This window comes from Chiloscyllium punctatum, chromosome 8 (assembly GCF_047496795.1).
Source record: "Chiloscyllium punctatum isolate Juve2018m chromosome 8, sChiPun1.3, whole genome shotgun sequence".
In the NCBI taxonomy this organism is placed as follows: domain Eukaryota; kingdom Metazoa; phylum Chordata; class Chondrichthyes; order Orectolobiformes; family Hemiscylliidae; genus Chiloscyllium; species Chiloscyllium punctatum.
Genome location: NC_092746.1, coordinates 26439994 through 26464890, shown reverse-complemented (window position 1 = coordinate 26464890; position 24897 = coordinate 26439994). Strand labels below are relative to the sequence as shown.

The 24897-nt window shown below is 38.2% G+C and overlaps 1 protein-coding gene across 3 annotated transcripts in view; it reads right to left on the bottom strand.

The window, feature by feature from the left end:
• LOC140480421 (zinc finger protein 385D-like) overlaps nucleotides 1–24897 on the bottom strand; it is a 1040629-nt gene that overhangs the window by 18213 nt on the left and 997519 nt on the right. For all 3 annotated transcript variants that reach the window (XM_072575258.1, XM_072575256.1, XM_072575257.1), the window contains 3 exons: nucleotides 12431–12655; nucleotides 2364–2545; nucleotides 2120–2242 (listed from right to left, as the gene is read on the bottom strand). In XM_072575258.1, the coding sequence (XP_072431359.1) occupies nucleotides 2120–2242; nucleotides 2364–2545; nucleotides 12431–12655 (530 nt within the window). The remainder of the gene's footprint in view (nucleotides 1–2119; nucleotides 2243–2363; nucleotides 2546–12430; nucleotides 12656–24897) is intronic.

Below are 24897 nucleotides of genomic sequence, written 5' to 3'. Positions count from 1 at the left end.
AAAAGGTGGTCCATGCTAATCCCTCTGCCATCTCTCTCTCTCTGTAAGAGCCTATGTGTTTGATTTTTCCTTTTTGCCAAGGAGTGTTTATGGGCATTGTTGCAAGTATTTGGAACAGCATCATTAAGTTGGGATAATCTGTTGGATTTTTGGATAGGTTAAATTATTCTCTACTCTGTTCTCTTCTGTTATGTTTCATTTGGTAATCTTGAAAATAAATTCTGTTTTGCTTAAAAATAAGTGGTTGGGTCAGCTATATCCTTCCTGGAATATCCATCCAACACCTGCTTAGAACAGCTATCAAAGTTTAAGTCTGAGCTACTTTCTTGAAATGTTCTGAGGGCCTCTGGCCTGGTCCATAACAACACCTTCGAAACCTTTTACCATTTAGGGAACCATGCAGGTGACCATCTTCCATTGTGCAAATTCAACATCATGCAGCCACTTCCATAATGACATTGTGGGTGTACCTACAGGCACGTGAACTGAAGGCAGTTCAAGAAGGCTGCTCATTATCACTTCCTTAATGATTGCTAAGGATGGATAATAAATGCTAGCCCAGCCAACAATGCCCACTTTCCATGAAGAAATTACAAAAAAAAAGCTCCTACTTAAGGTATATAACATTCTGAATTGGATATATATATATTTCTGTTTCTTCAGCATCACTGAATCAAAATTCTGTAACAATCACACAAATTATAGTAATTCAAATGGGCGAATCACCACTATCTTCCCAAGGGTACTTGGGGATGGGCAATAAATGTTGATCGTAGTCCATATAAATTGAAAGGAATGGTGCATCTATCAGTTGGGTTTGATATTTAAGGACCTGTTGATTTTTCCAAAATATAGCTGACCCATAAAGAGACAATCGCCTGAATGGAAACCTTAAGTATCATTAGCTATGTCATAGATATGTGATGTTGTAAGAAATTATACAGGAATACTGCAACGTTTCTCGATATTTTCGATATCTAAAGTTTTGCATCAGGTTTGTTCATTGCTCGTTCCATCTTTCAGGCCATCATGTGAGGAATTTAGCAAAGATACATGTTACTGCGCCTTCTCTTATAGAATACTCAACCATTTCTCCTTTTGCCACAAATCCACAATATAACCTGCTCGTGGATCTCACATCTGAGGTAAAGGAAACATGGAAGCCCTTCTGCTGAAATTTAGTAGTTACACATAAAGGAGAACTATTTGGAAAAATAAATTACGTAAACTTTTGTCATAATTTGATAATATTGGCAAACCATGAGAAATCCCAAAAGAGATGTTACTCCCTTCCCAGGACAGTATGCAGGATGAATTTGACACTTAACAAGACCCTTATGTATTACTATGAATTCACATTGGGATGGGTGTTCTCTATGTCATGGAATTAGTTATTGTTAACTCCCTTCTTAAGAGATTCAAACCAGAAGAACATGGCTACAATCTCCCTTGTTATCCTGTTTATTTGCCCTAAGTAGTGAATACATTTTAATGGATCCTCAAGTGAATTTACCAGCAATATAATATCGTCTGTGGAAAAAAAGCAAAACACTAGAGTTCTTTCAGAAAGGTCTAGAACAGACAATTCTATATATTTTCCAGCATAATATTGATTAAAAACATCAAATTTGGTAGGTAGAAGTGTGTGATCAAGCTTCACTCTTCTTCCAGTCAAATTATATTCAGTTCTAATGAAATCATTGGACTCAAAACATCAACGTGCTTTCTCCCCACAGATGCTGCCAGATCTGCTGAGTGTTGCGAGCAATTTCTGTTTTTGTTTGTAATCTCCAGCATCCATAGTTCTTTCTTTTATTTTTGAGTTATTTTTAGTGTTAGGTGTCACTGAAATCTAAAATTTGGGTTTGCACTCCCATAGTTTCTCCCATGACTTTCTAACCAAATGAGATTCAAAAACAGAAAAAAGTATACCAATGTTTTCACACAAACTATCAGCAAGTATTATACTACCAGCTGTGTGATAAACTACTGTAGATCACTAGTTAGTTACTGATGATTGCAATATGATCATAAACATCTCTCTGTCTATATTGAGCAATCATGAGCATTCAATTATCATTATTCAGTTATAGATGTTTGTATAGTTTCCTGAGCTTACCGCATTTATGCATGCGCTTACCGCAAGTGCATTGGTACCCCTTTGAAGCTTGTTGTACGGACTGTATTTGGGTTTTGGAGGTTTCCCTGCAGCTCTATCCTTGTGTCTTCTGCTGCTTATGTGCTGTTATGAAATAAACGGTCAAAAACAAAATATAAAGTAAACAGAAAATGTAGTTTGATCGCACAGGAAAATAAAATTCATTGCATTTAGAAGATTTATCCGTTGCTCTCTTAAGACAAACCTGTTTGAGTTGTGTTTCTGAATTGACATGCACGTCACAGATTTCACAGTGAAATGTTTTATTCTGCAGACCGGTAGTAATGCCTTTGTTGGTGGATGTTTTCCCTTTGACGCCTGGTCTGGGGAATGCCTTAATTGGACCCCCGCCATTTCGGGCTTCCAGCATAGTTTTGTGCTTCGATCCTATTGAAGAAAATTGTAAAACATCATTAAAACGAAAGCCTGTTGCAAAGATAGAAACTGACATCTAGGTTGACAATACTTGACAAATTACAAATGTGTATCTAAGATATTGCAAATTATGAAGAAATTAAGCTGGTTATAAGAAGTCTTATCTAGTTTACTGCTTGATGCTTACTAGCAAAGCAACTGTCATGGAACTCAGAGTGGTTTCTGGAAATTACCCATAGTAATGGGAAAAGGATGGGTGATGCACACACTAATTTCCAAACTAATATACGTAAGGTGTTGGAAGGTGCACACATTAAAATCTTGGGGGATTTTGGAATCGTGGACATAGATGGAGAATACAGGTCAGGAGAATTACTGGTTACAATAGGACAGGAAGCATGAAGGGAGATTAGATTCCCTACAATGTGGAAACAGGCCCTTTGGCCCAACCAGTCCATGCCGACCCTCCGAAGGGTAACCCACCCAGACCCATTCCTCTCTGACTAATGCACCTAACACTATGGACAATTTAGCATGGCCAATTCTCTTGACCAGCACATTATTGGTCTGTGGGAGGAAACCCATGCAGACACAGGGAGAATGTGCAAATGGACAGTTGCCTAAGGCTGGAAATGAACCTGGGACCCTGGTGCTGTGAGGCAACAGTGCTAACCACTGAGCCACTGTGCTGTTAGAGGATAATGCATTAACAACTGCAGAGAGACAGAAAAGGACTGGGACAGATAACACACTTTGGTGAGTGTAAAAAAACAATACTATTGACATTGACCACAATCTTGGTGCTATGAATAGGAATCAATCGCTGAATGGTGGACATGTTGTTGAATTTTAAATGAAAGTTTGAAGAACTGCAGAAACAAAAAAAAGGATCATTGCCGGTGGAAATATAAGGGTGGATTGAGAAATCAAAAGTAAGGATGAGGGTCAAGAAAGCACTTCTGAAAGACTGTGTCAGGAGTAGATAGCTAGTAGCTTTCATGAAGATAATAAGATTGATGAAGATTAGTAGATAAAACAAAGTAGGACACTCAGGTTTGAAAATAACAACAGGCGCTGAAAGGAGTAAGGGGTGTGGTAAGCAGTCAGCTAGCAGGATACAGAGTTGAGAGTGTGGCACTGGAAAAGCACAGCAGGTCAGGCAATATCTGAGGAGCAGGAGAATCAACATTTCAGGCAATAGCCCTTCATTGGGAAGGAGGCTGCCTGACCTGCTGTGCTTTTTCAGCATCACACTCCCAACTCTAGTCTCCAGCATCTGCAGTCCTCACTTTCGCCTAGCAGGACACAGATTCATTTTTGCAGATGAATAGCTATGCAAGTTCCTTGTACTTGGAATCAGAAATGATTTTGGATTGGAGAAGTAGTTACAAATGTGAAAAATGAACCCATATTCTCTTGGATAATCTTGGAACAGGAAGAGGATTTTCCAACTGAGCATGAGACATCTGAGCTGGTCAAGGCAAATATTATGATGGGGCCAATCAGCTGCAAGCCTACAATCCTCAGGTTATTATGGACACCTTATTTTTAAGCTAGCCATTCACAAAGATATGGTGGAGAAAGATTTTATCTGCTTTCTATTTGCAGTGCAATTGAAATTGTCCTTAACAAAACACACAAAAGATCTTCATACAATTACAACCTCTTTGCTCTGAATACCGAGTGTTTATTCTCTGGCTTTTAGTGAAATTAGATTGGTGCTCATTAAGACTTGGCTTAAAAAGAACAATGCATTAGACCTTGTGTATGGGCCCACTTCAGATGAATGGAGCCGTTAGGTAAAAACAGGCGATGGTGAATCTAAAAATGAAGGCCCCTTTTTTTGTTTGATTTGGAGGTCCTTTGTTGCTAGTGCACATACGTCCCCATTGTTTGTGAAACAGGAGTGAAATATTGCCTCTGGGGAGGGTAAATGAGGATAGTAAAATAGAAAGTATTCAATTCCGTATGTCACCAAAAGATGTACTTCACATTAAATTATTGTGTAAGCTATTTACTGAAAACCACATTATTAAATAAAAGGAGACAGACAAATCCCACATGAACCACAAAGGTCTTTAATGCAGGTTTAAAAGTGTGCTAAGAATCAGCGTTTTTCCCTTCAATAATGAGGCATTCTTCAAAGACTATTAATGCATGAGCAATGGTTGATGATCCATTATGCTATTGTAAACCATGAAATGGTAAGAGCACTCACAGGTGACAAACAGATCTCTTACTAAATCATTGAATCTTTTGCATCTATTTTACTTTTCAAATAGAAAGAAATGATTAATTACAATGTTATTCACTGCAGTTTGTTGATTAAACAGCTGAAGACCTTGTTACATATCCAAATCACAGTGAATACTGTTAAAGTTAGGCAATGTAATTTAGCGTGGTTGATACTAATTTCCATTAGTCCATTATGTATCACCAGTTCAAAGATCCATTTTAAATTTAATCTTAGCTTCTTACCATTTATTTCTTGGGTTGGATCCTGGGCATTGTCAGCCCCAGTCACTACTTTAAGTCTGTACAGCACATTGCCATTATTAAATATGGCAACAGATTTGAAAAAAAATAATAATCTGCATACTCTAAAAAATTCTAATTCTAAAATTGAAACCTGTTGTTCTTGTAGTATCAACAAAACCTCCAGGCTAAATACCAGAGGGACCCTGCAGAGTCACTGATTTTTTGAACAATTCTTAGATAGAATTGGGTAAAGTTAGAAAGATCAGGATTTATTGCCCATTCCTAGTTGTCCTTGAACCTTCGAAGCCAATGTGGAGGGTAATTAAGAGTCAACCACATTGTTGTAGGTCTGGATTAGGTAAAGATGGCAAAATTCTTTCCCTAAAGGACATTTGTGATCCAGCTAATTTTTTTGTCACCATCAACAGTGATCAGATCATTATGATTTGGTAAGCCTGAAATCTTTGTATTGAATTCAAATTTCACCATTTACCATGCTAGGATTTGAACTATGGTGGGGTTTATTGGGGGCCACCACTCTCCAGGTACATCTGGAATGTAATTGAGAAGTTCTGAAGTACATCGTTGCCAGTTACAAGACAGAAACCAGGAGTATAATAGAATACTCCGCATTTTCCTGGATGAATGCAGTTCCATGAATAGGACACCATCAGGACAAAGAAGCCTACTTGACTGGCAATGCATGCACTCCTTCCACCACCGTCACTCAGTAGCGACAATGTGTATCATTTACAAGAGGCGCCGCAGAAACTCACCAGAGTTTCTAAGTACTTTCCAAACCCACGACCACTTCAATCTCGAAGGACAAGGGCAGCAGATGCATGGCAATACTACCATCTGCAAGGTCCCCTCCAAGCCAACAACCATCCTGCCTTGCAAATATAAAATCGTTCCTTCACTGCCACTGGGTCAAAATATTGGAAGACCCTCCCTAACAGCATTGTGGGTCTGTTCAAACCAATTGAATGGTAGCAATTTGAAGAAGGCAGCTCACCAGCCCCCTCTCAAGGGCAACTAGGAACAGGCAATAAATGCTGGTCTAGCCAGTGATGACCACATCCCATGAATGAATAAAAAAAAATCACTGATCTTTTGTCAGCAATTTCAACTGATATATTACTTAGGCTAAAGTCCCACAATGAACTTTTGTTGACTGAGAACAGAATAGTAGAATATTTCTGTGCCATTTGATCTAGGCAGACAGGGTCTCAATTTAATATCTCATCTAAAAGATAGCTATTTTGTGCTTAAATCCTGGCTAAATGTAGGAACTAATTATTATGAGAATGCATATCTTAAGTTCCACCTTTATTGCTGCATGCAGTCATATGTAAGTAACTATGTAGCAGGCTACCAGCTACATGGAAGCAAAAGAAATATACTTGCTGAAAGTTTGTCAATTTAATTGTTTTCCAACCTTTGTGAACCAGAAGGCAAAACAAGAATTAGAACAAGTTTTTGATTAGGTTATTCTGATAACTGGTCTATGTACAGTCCACTTAATTGCTTAAGCCTCTCAGTGGAGTGAGAGCGCTAAGTAAGCTCAGAAAATTGCAAAAAAACTTCCAAAGATCTGGGCTGAAACCAGTTCTCTATGTTGTCGAATATCCTGAGAGGTTTGAGCTATTTTAAAATATTATAAATCAGCTTGTTGTAGATTAGAATTAGCACTGAACTTCTTTGAGATATATTAAGCATCTAAGATATACAGCAATGGTGAATTATACTTTCAAAAGTGAAGTGCTTCCTCAGCATTCTCTACCCACGAAATGGTCAGAGAAAAATGTCATTAAGCCAGAAATGAGGAGGAAAATGCTTCTACTGAAAACATCAAAGTGTGGTTATTAGTGCACAAAAATGCACCTCCATATCCAGCTTAAGTTTTGACTCAGTTTGCTTCTCTACTTCCTCTAAAATGCATTTACATTAACCACTTCAGCTACTCCTTGTTGCAACAAGTTCCACATTTTAAACACTCTTTGGACAAAGGACTTTTCTTGAATTCTGCATTTGACTTATTAGGGACTATTATTGTATGGCTCCCCCCAGCCCAAGAAACAAATTGATATATCTTTGCTAAATCTAACCTATTAAACCCTTTCAGAATCTTGAAGACCTCTCTCAAGTCTTGTCTTCTTTTTTCTCAAGAAAAGACCCCATCGTATTCAATCTTTCCCAATAGATATAGCATCTTAATTCTGTTTTCAACTCTTGTACCATCGCCTGTATCTTTATATTCTTTTTATAATATAATAAAAGACTAGAACTGCACACAATAGACCAAGTGTGTTCTAACTAAGCATCAATGCATGTTTAACATAACTTCTGTTATGAAATTGAAGATGTGTACTGTACCTTTAAGAGAGAGTGAAAGCTGCTTTGCACTGACAGCTTGCAGGCACCTGTCATGTGACTGACTCACAGTCTCAGAGTGCACTGGAAACTCAAAAATAAGTAACATTTGGCTGTGTAACAAAGACCTGAGTTTTAGTTGCTATTTTCACAACAGTTTGAATTTAACCAATCAGTTTAAATTATGCAGCAGCATACTAAAACCCAAGTGAGTTTGAATTTTTGTTTTGCAACCTTGAACCAATGTGATGATCGATGTTAGGGGTATAAAGAAGCAGACATTTTGAAAGTTAGCCAGTGAGAGCAACTGCCATTCAAAATACTGTCTATCAAAGGTACCTTTTTCATATGAAACATCTTTGCAGCAAAAGATAGAAGATGACCCAGGGAGATCTTAGCCGAAAGAAAGAGGACACCGGAGATGACAGCTGCTGTCTGGTTTTGAAATTAAGTTGACACAATTTTAATTTGGGTGGTTATTGGAACAGTAGATTGCTATAGACTTGGAGGCATATAAGAGGCAGTTAAGAGAAAGGAGGCTTAGAGTTGTAAATAGTTGTTGAGTTTTAGAGTTAAAGAATAAATTGATGTTATTTTCTTTAAACAGCAGTATTTGGGAATTCTCTGTCACTCATACCTTAACAGATTACAAGGCGAGGTGAGCTTTTCTGGGTGTTTGGTTTAATTAACAGAGGGGTTCACCGCTGTGTTGTAACACTTCTCTACTTTTCTGTTTGATCTGTCTAGAAATATATATCTGAATACTTGGTGTGCTTTTCTTTAAAATTAATCATAAGGCTTAATAGGGCCATTAGCAGTTTTTGTATCTGGACCCCAAGACCCCTTTGCTCTTTGAACCAATTGGATCACTTATTACCCGAGTAGTATGTGGCCTCAGTAGATTTCCTACTAAAATGCACCAAAACATATCTATCTATATTAAAACTAATTTGTCCATTACATGCCCTTCTAAAATCTTATTAATGATATTCCTGCCAGAACTGTATCTCTTCATCCTTTGTGACCTTTATATGTTAAGTGTACTGCTTAAGGTGATCTTGGCAATCTTACAGCAGGTTCAATAAGATTAGCTGCTCTCCTCTACATTTGTAATAATGCATCATGCCTTAAAGTAAACCAACTAGTTGAAATACTTGAGGTATAATTAAATATCAATTCAATCATTTAGACCTCCATGCATTTGTATTCTGTCAGTAAGACAGTCCAGTTCTCATCCTATTAGGCAGAAGTATATTTCCTGTTTTAAGCTGTAAAATGCCGTTATAATATATTATAAGGTTGTTGCCAAAAACACCCAAAGGCTGTCCATTCACCACTGACAGCAATTTGAAGTACAAATTGCCTGCGTTTACTTATTCAGACAGAAATGGAATCCTAATTAATGTGCATGTATAGGTCTCATCTGCTAGGTTCACGGGTGGCACAGTGGCTCAGTGGTTAGCATTGCTACCTCACAGCACTAGGGTCCCAGGTTCGACTCCAGCCTCAGGCGACTGTCTGTGTGGAGTTTGCACATTCTCCCCGTGTCTGCGTGGGTTTCCTCCCACAGTCCAAAGATGTGCAGGTTAGGTGGATTGGCCAAGCTAAATTGTCCATAGTATTAAGAGCATTAGTCAAAGGGAAATGGGTCTGAGTGGGTTACTCTTCAGAGGGTTGGTGTGGACTTGTTGGGCCAAAGGGCTTGTTTGCACACTGTAGGGAATCTTAAAGAAATCAAGGAATCCCCATATTTCTGCCCACAATTTTCAACCTTCCAATTTTTCCTGGGCTTGCTTCTGTCAGAAATTTGACAGGGAACTGTACAACGTGAAAACTTGGTTTTTAAAAAAAAAGTGCACCCACTATCCAAAGTTGCATTGCAGTATAGAGGTGCCAACAGGGGAGTGTTGCCAAAGGCAATAGAAAATTTCACAATGCCCAACATGGCACATGGCTGTCATCTTGTTTTTCAAATTTATTCATGGAATGTGGACCTCATTGGCTAAGACAGTATTTATTCCCCAGATTGCAGTTACGTCTCAACATTGTAATGGGTCTGGAGTTACATAAGCACCACACTGGGTAGGGTGGGCAGTTTCCTTCCCTAACGGACCATTGGAAGACTGATTGGAATTTATGGCACTGACAGTAGATACATAGTTGCCATGAAGGTAGTTTCTTAATTCCAATTTTTTTATTGAATTCAAATTTTACCATCTGCAATGATTGGATTCTAACCCATACTCCCACAACATTTTAAATTATTAACTATGAGGAGTGTAGGGAAGGTAGATGGAAGGAAACACTTCCTCTTGATGGAGGGATCAACAACCAGGACATAAATTTCAGGAAAGGGGCAGGAGATTTGGACGGAATGTGAGAAAAACGTTTTTTCACCTACAGGACGGTGAGAATCTGGAACTCACTGCCTCTAAGGGTGGGAGAGGCAGAAGCCCTCACAACATTTGAGAAGTACTTAGACTTACAATGTCAAGGCATACAGGCTCTGTGCCAAGTGCTGGAAAATAGGATCAGATTATTTATGTGGTTGTTTTTGACTGGAACAAACTTGATGGGCTGAAGGGATGTTCTCTGTATAGTAGACCTCTATGACTCTTATATTAGCCTCAGGTTTTAGATTACTAGCCTATGTCACTGCTTCCCCTTCAGATTAGGGTATAGAGATAATTTAGAATTCTGATTGGATTGCATGGATATATTATAACAAGGGAGCACTGAGAACTGGATAGGGGTAGGCCAACTAAATATTATAACATTGTGTGAAGTGATTTAAAATTTATCTTAAAGATTAGAGCCATCAACATGGGGTTTTCAATAAATCCATTGCCCAAACATTAATATAAATTCTGTAAATGAAAACGTTTTACATTACATGCTACTCTTGGATTAGTTGTAATGATAAATTGTGAAGGATTATGCGTGCGTCATGAAGCCTCCATATTGAGGTACAGAGACTAAAGAATTGGAGAGTGAATCTTCTCGCCTTTCAGGTGACTTTTGTTCCTTTTAACTGCAGCTTAGCGCTGTGAAGTTAGCCTTGCTGAGACTTTTCATATATAACTTCAACCTATTTGGAAAGATTAAAATGGTCATCATGTGATTTAACTGAAGTTAAATTATACTGAAAAGAATATGAAAAAAGTGAATGTTTCAGATTAATGATATAATAAATAAGATGATGATGACCAGCAATATGATATGAGACATGATTTTGTAATCATAATGGGAGCTGCCATAGTCCAAACTCCTTGCTTACAACACATTGAAGAGAATGATCATCAAACATGTGACTGACATGGCTGCAAGTTCAGTCACTTTTTTGACAGTATATTCAGTTGAAATTACTTTATAAAAGCTACGTTTAGAGCAGACAGTTGCTTGGAGAATAACGTCGTGTCTATCAATCTTTTTCACCAATGTTCTTAATTGTGTGCTCATAATGGAGACCGCGGGTTCTGTTTGGAATTTATAGTCAAGGCACTTTTATTTGATAAACTGGCATTTTAATCCAAGATAAAGTTGAAGGGCTAAGGAAAATGATATGATATTTCAGACATTTTAAAAAAATTATGATCATATTGTCAACACATGCACTACTTTTCTGAAACACAAACAGAAAATGGTGGAGAAGCTTTAGTGGGTCTGGCAGCATCTGTGGAGAGAAAACACAGTTAATTTCTCAAGTCCAGTGACTCTTCATCAGAACTGTTAGCAGCTCGGAACAGGTGGTATTTATGCTGTAGGAGAAGGATCTGCTCCTCTCTTGACTTGCATTCCCACTTTCAAAATAAACACTAACCTTTCTGAACTATTATCATTTCTGAAGAATGGTCACTGGACTCAAAATGTTAATTCTGTTTCCTCCTCACAGATACTGCCAGAGTGCTTGAGCTTCTCCAGCAATTTCTGTTCTTGTTTCATATTTCTAGCACCTGCAGTTTTGTTTTACTCTGATTTTTCTCTTTTGTTAAGTTACTCAAATTGTCAGCCTAATTATCTTCAGCTGGGGAAAAAAAAACAAATACAGAAATATTGTCCTTTCATCACATTAAGATTTATTCTACTAACCTAAGTATTTGGAGCAAAAGACAGGCATCAAACGCAATTAGTAAAACATAAAAATGCGTATAATGTATGTATTAGAAATATTTGGAGGCAAGTCATATATGGCTTATAGCACGATATGGATGAAACACAGCACAGGGTGAAACAAGGTTTCAGGTTGCTGTGTTAAGCAATTTAGCTGGGGTTGCTCTAATACTTCAGTAGTTAATTGGTTTGGCACATGATATTAAGCCATAAAGACCAGAAGGCTCAAGCTTTGAACCCTGGTTTGTACTGACTGAAGTCTCCCAGAGGGAAACTATCAGCCAAGTCTTCTGTTGGTGGATGCTGTCTGGTGAACGTATGTAGACTTCAGAGGAGGCCTTGGTCAGACGGAACTGGAACATTTTTTACAGTCAGAAAGCTTGCTGGCCCTTCATGTCTCACATGAAGGACAGCCTAAAGACTGTTTTCGCCCCCTGGAGCCGTTCCACAGCATGACTTACTGACTTAAGGAAAGGAGGAAAAAAAACACCCTCAGCATTGCTCAGTTGATTTATGACGACACACTTAGTATTTGGCTAAAGCGGAAAATGACTGGTGGATGCCCGTTTCATAACCTTTGCATTTATTCTTGGAGAAATTTGGGCCCGGGCTCGTGAGAGGCAGCTGTTGCACTCCTACCAGTTTACACCACTACTGAGAGTCCTCATCAGTGTCATGATCTAACTAGAAACGTTCAGTTGTGTATTAGTTCTTTACCATACTTAAAGCCGTCAATTCTCACATATCTATCTATCTATCTATCATCACATTATTTTTGCTGAACAAATGTGCTTTCTCTGTTTTATGATAGTATCTTAGCAACAAAATAAAGAATCTCAATTTCTTATGGAAAGATTGCAGTTGAATAAATTTGCTTTGTTTAAAGATTACTAATTTTAGAATTGGAAGCTAGAGAAGCAGATTCCAATATCTCACCACTGTTGTGCGCTTCCAATTGTGAGGCAGAGTTGACAGCCACTTTGCAGAGGGAGCAGTAAAGTAACCGTTTCGCTTTCTCTTCTTCTGTTTCCTTGGGAAGAGCTGTGTTACAGCTGCTGGATGTGAAGGATTTTTCTGTCCTGGAAATGGATTCTGTTGTTACACTATCGCTTGCTGCCACCGTTGTCACTTTCGATATTGTTGCTGTCCCTTGAGTGGTGTCTAGAGCAACATAAGTAAAATTATGAAAATGAATCCAAATACAAAGTATTTCTGTCACATAGCTAGCTTTCAGTAAATAGAGCAAAGATATTAACTGCATTCTAACTAGAAGTCTAAGTCATCGACAGTTAAACGCCAATAAATCACATCACTTTTTCAATACACCTTTCAGCATTTGATCATGGCTAAGTTGACATTTCTGTAAAGACTACTTTAAGGAGAAAGTTTTAAAAAAAAATCACATAACACCAGGTTATAGTCCAACAGACATACATAAACTTGTAATATCCATTAAAAAGTAAAAAAAAACAAAATTATCCATATGATTTATAAAACTAATACATCACGTGTTCTGCTTTTGTGTTCTAGCAATGATATAATGACATTTACAAATTGGCATCGTGTTATATTTGTCATCTGTCTGGTGCCTGTTCCTTTTGATTGTTAGATTGTGCCTATATATTGTTTGATTTCTTCCATCAGTGAAAATATGTTAGCGAATGTTCCCTTCAGTATGCTTAATGATATTTCATTTGAAAAATAAATGCAGAATGTGCAAATAAACAGCAAAGAGGATATTCTTGTTGCCAATAATGGTTACCATATGCTCAGGCAAAGAGTTCAGTAACAGTGAAGAGAGTGATGGTTGATTTTGCCAATGCCACAAGTATTGTTCCAAGAAGCTGGCAACAATGCAATCAGAGTTTCAGAATAAAGACACCATGTGTCTTATTCTGCGTAGCTTCTGACCATCCCATGGTAGCATCCGAACTATGAGTGCTCTCCTTTGTTGCGTCCTGTAACACATTACAGGCACTACACTGTTTAATGTATTGACTTGTACACTTGGGACTTCTTACTACCTGACAATTACTTCCCCTCCTTTCCAACAAACTAAAGAAGAGCATCCAAAACACTATTGCAAACAGAGATTTGTGTGTTTTCAAGTTCATGCAATTGGATTACGTAATGTGGTGTTAGTTATAAAATATGGATTTCTTATCTGTTTAAACACCTAAAGTCTTCATGGAATAAAATGGATATTAAAAAGGAAGAAAAAGTCTTGGCTTAAAATGGCCATGCCAGTCAGCTGATTACAAGTTGAGCCATCTCACTAAAACCATCAAAAAATATGAAACAATCTGAGCCAAACTAATGTTATAAAAGGGCATTGAAACTTAAATTTGTACCTCCTGTTTGCTTTTTTTTTTACCTTTCTGGGTAAGTTTCACATATTCATGATAAACTATAAACAGAAGGTGCTGGAGAAACTCAAAAAGTCTGGCAACATCTGTAGAGAGAGAAGCAAAGTTAATGTTTTGAGTCTGATATCAATTTTCTGCATAACTTGGATGAGCTACAGTGGATGTGTGACAATGGCATAGACAGATGACTATGGCAAAACATAACAGCAGACCTCCTGGCAGGAATAGCTACAAGCAGGAGCAACGATATCAATCAAGTGAAATCAACAAATCATTTCACTTGACAAAACAGAACACCCTGCTGAACTAAAGTCTTCACTGGTCTAGACTCATGCTGAAGCCTCAAATGCATCGGATTTTGATATTTGAATGATTTGCCTGATAAGTTGTAGAACAACATATTTTTCAAAAGAGTATTTGTAAATGAGTGTTTTTCCTCTCTCATCAGGTCCACACTTGCCATTGTTATAGTATTCCCCACAGTTATTCATACTGGGGGGGAAAGAAATGAAAAGTGCATGATTTGTCATTGAGTTGGATAGACAGAGGAACCATGGAGAGTAGCTGGAAGTACTGCGTTGGCACTGAGTTGGCATGGGTTTGTATGGAATGTGCAAGGGCCCATGGGGTTTGGTGAATGGCAGGTTGAGGGGTGAGAGCCAGAGAGTCTAAAATCTTCTCAATACAACTAATATAAAATTCCAGTCGACCAAGATGTGCCCTTTAATTAGCTTGCCTGGGGACTCGCCCATTCCTGTGGGATGCAATGCGCCCAGGGTCAGTGAGCATGACTCCATCTGGCAAACTGCAGCTCTCTTTCCCCCTAAACCCCTGAAACACAAATTGTGCCCCATTGTGCATTTTTTTTTACCAAGACTAACCGGGTGAGTCAAGAAATGTCTCTATTTGATCTCCCCACCTTGGTTGCCAAGGTCTAGGCACTGTGTTTTATTTATCACCATGTACCTGCGAGGTGAATTATGGCCTGTACTCAACAAATATTTGCTTTATAGAACCATAAAATAGCACTGTCATTTATTTGTAAGAGTTGTCATATTAATTCCCACTCCACATTTCTGCATCCCTATAACAGAGTACACTTTTGAGTTTCATTCTCTTTGTAAACTTTGAAATGATGCCCTCTCCACCAAAGTTCATTGTTAATAGTTAATAATTCTCAGCATGAGCATGTGTGCCGTCCATCACTGGAAAACACCACAGCATACTTCAATCCAGACTGAGAAACAACCATCCACCACAAAAATCTACTTTCTGTTCCTTAGTCGTTTTAATCTCCACATAGCCAATGCAAATTCCTTGCCATGGATTGTAATTTTGCAAATGACTCCATTATGTGGTGTTTTATCAGAGGTAATTTGGTGCCAGTGGAATAAAGCTCAAATAGACTTTACCATCCCACTCATCATTGCAACAGTTCTTTGACTGACAGGGAAAAATGTAATGCTATACCATGATCTGAGAAGAAAGATTGTATATCAATAATATGGGCCAATTCTACAATTCTGTTAACATTAGATTTTGTTACCATTAGCTTCCAGTCTCTGATACTTCCTGTGTCTGCATTTGGAGACTAAGCATTTTATAATCTCCTTTCATGATATGACTTCCTTTGGACAATAACTACTGATACCATAAAAGACAGTGGAAGCTTTTCATCCTCAGTTTTGAAATGCAACAAATTTGTCATTCTTTATGACTTACATTGCTCTGTCAATTTCAACTCTCAGTAAATTGTACTACCCAAAGTTAGGTTAACAATTCATCTGATATTGCTTTTAAATCTCGTATTCTGACATTGTAACAACCCAGTACTGCAAAGTGGATTTTATAACACCAAACCTTTATGATGACAGGAAATGCTGGGAACGCTTGGCAGATCTGGCTGCATTGGTGGAAAGAGAAACAGCAAGCCTTTTGGATCAACGATCTTTCATCAGAATTGGAGAAAAAAAACATTAACTCTGTCCCTCCACAGTTGCTGCCAGATAGCCAAGTATTTCCAGCATTTTCCATTTTAATCTCAGATTTTCAATAACTGCTGTTTGCAATGTCAAATATGGGGAAATCTGAACACTGCTAAATATGTGTTCAATCCAAAAAAACCAAAATTTTCTGTTCCTTGACAACTCCACCAACTATTTCAATCTCTGACAATGCTTAGAGTTAGGACATGGCAGCACAAAAATCAACTTGTCAGAATTGCATTGGAAAGGTTTAGAGTATTACATTAATGTTGTAAACACTGGGCTATTATGAAATCATTATAGTGGTAATTTTTCAAATATGCAGTGAGGCATGTAATTATTTTTCCAGCAATGAACCAAAACACTTGATTCTCTGAGTACTTCTGTTACAACTTCTGAATCCTTCAGCAATTACTTGTCCCTGTTGGACACTAGAAAATGTATTCACAAGAATATAACCTCTGATGCATAATTAGAATATAGAATCCCTCCAGTGTGAAAACATGCCATTCAACCATCAAGTCTACACCGATCTTCTGAAGAGCATCCCACTGAATAGTGTCTAGGGTTTCTGGATGTATTTTGTCTGTTTGTCTGGGTTTGTTGCTGAGAAATCTGCAGACTGTGTTCATTGGGTACCCACTCTCGCCTACATAAAAGACATCTCGGAAATGACTGCCAGACTACTCAGACCCCTTGGCATTATGGTAGCCCACAAACCCACCAACACACTAAAACAGCAGCTAATGAACTTGAAAGACCCTATACAAGCAAAACTTGTTATTTACAAAATACTGTGCAAGCACTGTAACAAACAGTACTTTGGACAAGCAGGCAGAAAACTAGCCACCAGGATACATGAACATCAACTAGCCATAAAACAACATGACCCTCTCTCACTAGTTGCCTTAGATACAGATGAGGAAGGATACCACTTCGATTGGGACAACACATCCATCCTCGGACAAGCCAAATAGAGACACACACAATAATTCATCGAAGCATGGCATTCCAACTGGAACTCTATCAACAAACATATCGAGTTCGACTCCACCTACCACCCCCTGAGAAAAGAACCAGAAATGACATCACAATAGGAAATGATGTCACCGCAGGAAATGACATAACTAGCCCAAAGAAACCCAAACATATAAATTGAAAGCAGGAATGATCAACAGTGCTTTGCCTGGAGGCCCACTGAAGATGTTACCTAGTAGGGTGATGAAACGTCTGGAAATGAACTTTCCAGCTCAGCAAGCAAACCTACATCCAAAAATATGTATTCACTGATACAGATGTTTCTGTCCAGTACTGCATTTATTACCCAACATTAATTGCCCAGAGGGCAGTTAAGAGTCAACCATATTGTGGACAGTCGGAGTCACATGTAGCTCAGTTAAGGTGAGGACAGCAGTTTCCTTCCCTAAGGGACATTAGTAAACTAGATGGGTTTTTCCAGCAATGATTTCATGATCATCTTTAGACTACTGATTCCAGATTGGAAGTGAAATTTGAATTTAATACGATTAATACCATGGTGGGATTCAAAACTATATCCCCAGAACATTACCTAAAAAAATCATTGCCTCCAGTCAGCTTTGGAGAGGACTGATCTCCATTCATCCTATTCAAGACTACTTATGTCAGGGCAGCAGTTTGGGGTTTCATAGTTTGAAGTTCTCACTTCACTAGATCAATTTGGACTTGGCATTTGACTGGAGGCCAAGAGGTGTGGTGCATTGTTATTCAGAAATGTGAAGGATTGGGAAACAGAAACACATAAATTGCTCGATTTAAAAAAAAACTTAGATCCATTTGCTTTCTTCCATCGTGAAAGTAATATTAGACAATATGGAGGATTTAATGACTCACTTTAGCAATGAATCTCTGCAACATATTCAGAAAAAATGCAATGAACATCCCAGCAGCATTGGAAAGAGGAGGCCTACAGGAAGGCACTCTGCCCTTAGTATCAACATCGTCCCCATCCATGGCCTGAGATCCCTCCCTGGGAATCCTATCCTGTCCCACTTACCTGACTCCACAGGATTGATCCTCTGCATAGGTTCTAGTGAATATTGGCCGTGGCCACTGCTCTTGCTTCAAGTAATATATTTCAATGGCTGTGACAAACCCAAGTGGAAGTCTTCACCGCAAAGTTGGAGCATTAATAACAATGACAATCAAGCTTGTACATGATATACATTTCTGCAAACAGCTCCTAATGCCATTTCTGGGACTGCAGAGCTCTTGGGAAGAATTTCCACTCTATTCGGACCTTAACGCAGTGGGAAGCTGGTCATTGTCCAGGTAAGTGCCTGTTACTTCAGAATAGCATCAGACATCCTAAGAAGGTGATGCAAGGCTCCCATCCATTATCTAACTGCTGAATGGGACCCCCATCACTGCTGTTAAATTCTACCCCATGTCTCAACTGTTTCACAAACTGCATTCCAAGATGTTATTTACTGAAAGAAATCCATCGCATTTGTACTTGAATTAATCATTAGTAACTGTTTCCATTATGTTCCTCGGGTGTCTGTGCAAGATTGATTACTTGCTCACTTTAAATATTTTTGCAGCAAATTCATTTTAACTTTATTTTTCTTCTGGCTCAGACTGTCTCATCTGATATAACTGATCCAGACAAGGTGAAATAACTCATCATACTTCATAGTATCTCATACCTTCAGAAGCCTGACAGCAATCATGTCACCTCTCAACCTTTTCTTTTGCAATGAGTACCCCAAGTTTACATAGTATCTGTTTATAGTCCAATCTCACCATCCTCACTATCACTCCACTTGTTCTTTTCCATACCAGCAATGACAGTAACAATTTACACCCTGATAGTACCCTTAATATGTTAAAACATCCAAGACATTTCACAGGAATATAACTGAATAAACTTCGACACCAATCTACAGAGATTAGGATTGTTAATCAAAACTTTAGTCAAGTAGAAGTGGGTCATAAGCAGAACTTTAAAGTAAGTGAAAAAGGTGCAGAAGTGGGGAAAGTTGAGGGGAAACTGTAAACATACTGGAGCTACTAAATTTAGGAATTCTACAGACGTCAGAATTAGATGTGCACAGATGTCTTCGAGGGTTCTTGGACTGGGAGATTACAGATGTAGGGAGAGGCAAGGCTATGGAATGATTGGAAAACAAAGATGAGAACAGTGAAATCAAGGTATTTCTGGAGCCACTGTAAGTCATCAAATACAGGGGAAATGCATGAACATAACTTGGTGCATCTTAAGACCTTTGACAAGCTTAGGTTTATAAGAAACATCCCTGAGAGCAATGGAACAATCAAGTCCAGAGGTAACAAAAGCATGGATGAGGGTATTGGCAGAAGTTGAGCTGAGCAGCTTTAATAATCTTTAGTTCAGTGATAAGAAAGAGTGAACACATAATATTCCAAGTGTATTCACATCTGAACTATCTTGGTTCAGGATTGACCTTTGACTACACCCGAATACCTACTCTGATTGACTCAATGCAGACTTCAAAAAAGTACAGCGCAGAAGGAATTGACTATTCTTTTATCTGAAACACAAGATAGTTGCATGCAAGTGCAGCCAGTAAGTGAGAACGCAAACGGAACATTGGTCGCTATTGCTCAAGGTTTGGATTTTAAAAATAGGTAAGTCTTGTTACACAGGATGTTAGTAACGCTGCAACTAGAGTACTGTGTACAGATTTACTCCTCGTATTAAATTAATATTGGCTTTGGAAGCAGTTCAAAAGGGATTCATTAGGGTGATGTCTGGGATAAAGGGGTTGATTAATCAAGAATAGTCACACAGCGTAGGCCTTTATTCATTTCAGTTTAGAAGAATACATGTGATCTTCTTGAAACAAGCCCAATTCTGAGGGGCTTGAATATAACACCAGAGGGCATAGTCTCAGAATTAAGGGGTGCCAATTTAAGACTAACATGATGTGGATTTTTTTTCTGTCAGAGGGTTGAGCATCTTTGGAACTCCTAGTCACAGTGAGCTGCAGGGGCAGAGTCCTTGTGTATATTGAGCGCTGAAGTAGATTCTTGACAAAGGTTATGACAGAAAGGACAAGAATGTTGACATGAGGAGCGTCAGATGAGCCATGGCCTTTGTGAAAGGTGGACCAGGTTTGAATGAACGAATGGCTTAATCCTGTTCCAATTTCTTATGGTCTAAGAGCTTTCCTCCTGTTGGCACCATTCTTATTCAATATCTTTGGGGTATTTATAGGGCCTCCACCATGAAGAAATACTGGTTTAACATATTTGGCATTTCCCTGTTTCCCTGTTATCAATTCATCAGTTGCATCTTCCAAAGGCCCCACATTCATTTTGGCTACTCTCTTTCTTTTCATAGCTGGCCTTTGGACTCCCATTAGTTTTTCCTGCTTTACACACATTAGTTTTTAATTGGATATACTCCTTGCCTACCTTTGTTAATCATGCATCATTCATCTATCTCATCCTTCCTTCTTTTTGACCAGAATACAGTTTTGCTGAGCATTATTAAATATTTGCTTAAATGTCTGCCATTGCTCATCTACTTTCCCAGCTCCTTTAGACAATTCTTCCTTCATATCTCTGTAGTTGGGTTTAAGTTAACACTGGTTTGAGTCTCAAATTACACAGTTCAAACTGAATTTAAAATTCAATCATAACCCCAAGAGGACTCATAACTCTTATTAATCCTTCTTCATTACATATTGCTAGATCTTAAAATAAAGCCTGTTCTGGGTCAGGTTGTGCAACTTATTGCTTGAAGAAACAATCCCGAGCGAATTCTGTGAATTTGTTTTCAATTTATGCTTGTCCATCTGATTTGTCTAGTCAATATGCAGTTGGAAATCACCCATTTCAACAGCAGTGCTCTTCTTATGTGACTTTATTATTTCCCAATTCATGCCTTGTGCTAAGCTAGGCAAAACTCAGGAGCCTATTGATGGCTCTCACAGGTGAGCTCTTTCCTTTGTTATTCTTTATTTCCACCCAAATTGATTCCACACTCTAGTCTAGTAAGAACTGAATTCAGAGACCATATATTTCTGGCTTACTACTTTTTCTCCATTTTCTATTAAGTGTCAATTGTATTGTGTAATCATTATCTCTAGCAGAGTATCTCTATATGATGCAGCAAAGTGGATGTTATTCCTCATAACATAAGAAACTAGGATATGGGCAAAATGGTATTGAAAGGTCCAACAGAGGTTTAATACAGCTCTCTGATATATTCACAGGCATACACTGTTTAAGAAAAAAGTAACATGCTTCCAACACATTGTATGCTTCAAGTGACCCAGTTAAGATTGGGTCTGAGATGGTTATGCCCTCAGGTCACATGCTATCACATAGCAATGATACCATGAGCTTGACTCTTAATGTTATACGAACATTACTAACTATGACACATGACAAAAAAAAAATGCATGTTAGTTGTAATAAATTGTGGGGAAGCATCAAGAAATAACGAAGGATATAATTGTGCCATTATAAAAAGGAGAGCCTGAAAGATTGATTATTGGGTTAAGAGGTCTGTGTTTGTCATGTGTATCTTTTTAAATAGATGCTTATAAAATTAATTGAAGACTGGTTCCAGTTTTGTCCTGCTGTCTAGCTTCCTGAAGCGTAACGTACCAACGGAGAATGGCTGCCTATATTTAAAGTTTGAAAAATATGAAAGAATTAGGACAGAGAACTAAAATTCTAGTGGACGATGTGGAAGATAGCAGGAACTGGTTAGAATATAGTTATCTTCTGATAGTTTTGGAGTCTGAATCATATGGTCAGTGAAAGAATAAACATTTGGTCATAAGTTACATCCATATCAAAGAGAAAAAAAAGTTAAGACCTTAGCATTTACGCTTCCTACAGGACAAAGGCACAGAAATGCATTTGAGCTGGGTACTTGTCAGTCAGATGAAGGTTTCAAACCTTTTTTTTAAGAATTCTTGGATCAAGTCTACAAAAAAATGATTTGTTAAATGCCTTTGAGGCACAGACAAAATTTGACAAATTTTAGAAAACCTCTGCTCATTCCATGGAAGAATATCTCATTCACTTTAATATTGCATAAAAATATGAACAAAATTCAAACTGGGGATCCTTCATGTAGTTCTGCTTTTAAATTATGTGAACCTTATAATGACAGGCTACACATTCTAACAGGTGCTCAGTTCTTGAAGAAGATGCACACTGGACCAGCTGCCTGCTGCATTAAAGAAAAAAAGGTCCTGAGGAAACAGTCAGTTGATTCAAAGTTCAAGGAATAATGAGACATTCTGAAGGGTCCATTCCAAAGAATTTAAAACTCAATGATTGCCCAGTTTTCAAAATAGTTCAGATGGAGAATGCAGATATCAATGCAATGGAAAAATTAATGAAAGCGACAATGAGGATGAAAGTACACTCAACGAATCTGGCTAAGACAGCAGAAGATAAATTTTGAAAGCCCATTTATAGGCAAGTCACTTTCAAGAATATCCAAGGAACAATTTGGGAATCGTTAAAAGTACCACTGTGGGATCAACTGCCCAAAGTGAAGAGGTTGGGTCCTCAAGACAAGAAAGAGGATTATTGTAACGGTCAGTCTGAACATATTCTATGACTGACAAGGTGTTTTATTCCTATGATGAAGTTTTAAGTCATACAGTTGTTTAATGTGCATTGCTAGACGGTTCTTGCATTTTTACAGTCTGTGGAACAACTTGGCTTAAATGTTAACAAAACCAGAAGTTGCTGGAAAAGCTCACCTGGTCTGGTAGTATCTATGAAGAGAAATCAAAGTTAACACTTCGGGTCCAGTGACCCTTCATCAGAACTGATGGTAGCCAGGAAAATGTGTGTTTATAAGCAGAAGGTAGGGTCGGGGAGGGATTAAGGAGTAAACTATAGGGAGGGATAGAGCCCAAAGAGAGAGATGAACAGTTGGACAGACAACAGTCTGCTTTAGTTTCCACCACCATCTTGCTTTAGGTTTGGTGGTAGGGACACATTGATATCACTGAGAAGAATTGTAATTCCAAGTAAAATGACTAGAGTAAACCATTTTATAATATTTATTTAGCCTACATGAGATATCACTTGAATAAACCTGTTATGAAAAAGCCACAAGGTAGGTGTTTCTGGAAAGTGAACTGATCTGCAGTTTACCCTTTATTCTATTTGTTTGCTAAACCTGCTGTTTCGCATCAGCGTGTCAGACAAGTATTAATGAAAACAGGTTATAAAACCAGAGAGAATGAAAATTAAATTTTCTTTACGTTATACAATTTCTTCATTCTACTTGTCAAAGATTAAGAAGTCCTGCTAAAGTTACAGATGTGATTGATAAATTGTACACAACTCAAATAGAAGGGATAAGTGAGAACTGTGAAATTTCCAAGATGTTTTGAAGGACCCTGTTATTCTATTGGCATGTGACTTTAACAAGGTAGTTATCACGGATTTAAAGAGATGGAAAAAGGCAGAAGTACTTTAATTCTAACTTTATTGATCTCTTGACCATATTTAATCTTTCTAGGATGACATGTAGTGCACCATAAGAACCAAAATGGTAATACAGAGAAATAGAAAATTAGGTAGAGACTGGACTGGACCAGGTTCTATCTGATTATGTAAGAGAATTTATTGTTGTTGATGATGTTGGAAAACAAGAACATCATGGTCATGTTTACCACAACCAAAAGTCCTGAACAGTATACCTTGTGAAAGAAAGCTTGCAGTGATCAGTGAACCACTGCATAAAGCTTCATCTAATTAATTAGAATGCAAGCTGACACTACTCATGCGTACATCATACAAAAAAAAATCACTCTGGATGACTGGAGGATATAGTCCTTATCAATTTTACAGAAGTGAAATCCCAGGTCATTTTGTGTTCTGTGAGATACTGCTCCTGCTTTAAAGGTGGAATTAATTCCATCTTTTCTGCATGTTTGAATGCTTTATATGCAGGGAGACAGGCTGTCATCAAAGCTTGATGTCTTGGAGAAAATTTCAAGAGTACTGAAGCATTGTTTAAGACTATCTGAAACAGACATCACACCACAGAAATGTGCATTCTATAAAGGAGGATTGGAAAGGCTTTGTTAAGGTGATAGTTTATCATTGAAGACAGTACTTATCAAATGTGTCAATTGAAGTTTTACAGTTCATTACATAACATTAATAAGCATCGAAACGGGCCACTTGACATAGTGAATTCAGCATTATTAGTTGTTCTTTCCTGAATTTTGTTGCATTTGTACTTACCAAGATCACCAAATTAAACATAAGTACACCATCCAGCTCCATGTCTATACTGTCAATTTGCAATACTAGTGTAAATTTTTCCATTATCTTTCATATTGAAGAAACTGCTGAATGTGTCTGAAGTAAACATCTTGCTGCGAATTTTGTAACAGACATCAAACTCATACTTTTGCTGGATAATGTTGTTGCTGAGGTGGTGCACTCATCAGTGTTTGTACCAAATCATTTCCAATTGCTTGAGTTTGGTTTTGCAACTGAATTATTTTCCACACAGGTATGTGTGAAATCTCTTGATCCAGAACTGCAGAGCAAGTGTTTCATGTTCTATGATGGATAGTTGGATTGTGCTCACAAGAGACGTTTGGATTGGTATGTATTTGGTTTGCCATCATATAAAATGCCATCTCCTAACTCTTTTCGGCGATGTCCTGACTTCCCAAATTGCCTTCTTCCTTGGATCACAGCAACGAAGGATATAGCATCAATATGGTGTTGGAGTGGAGCTCCTGAGCTGGGGCTCATCCGCACTGACCACCTCTCTTTTCTTTTTTCTCTTTTCTTGTTTTCTTTCTTCTACTCTTTTCCTTTACTTATCTCTTGCCCTGAGCTCAGACAGCATCAGTGGGAGCGAGTAGGCCCAGCACGGACTCAAGTGAGCCCAGTGTGGACCTTGTGGCAGTAGCAAGTGAATCCAGTGTGGATTTGAGTGAGCCTCTACTTACTTTTCCTGGGCGAGCACAGGACCTGAAATCGGAATTAACAGCTGCTACATCGGCGGAGGTGACAGTGGTGAAAGATG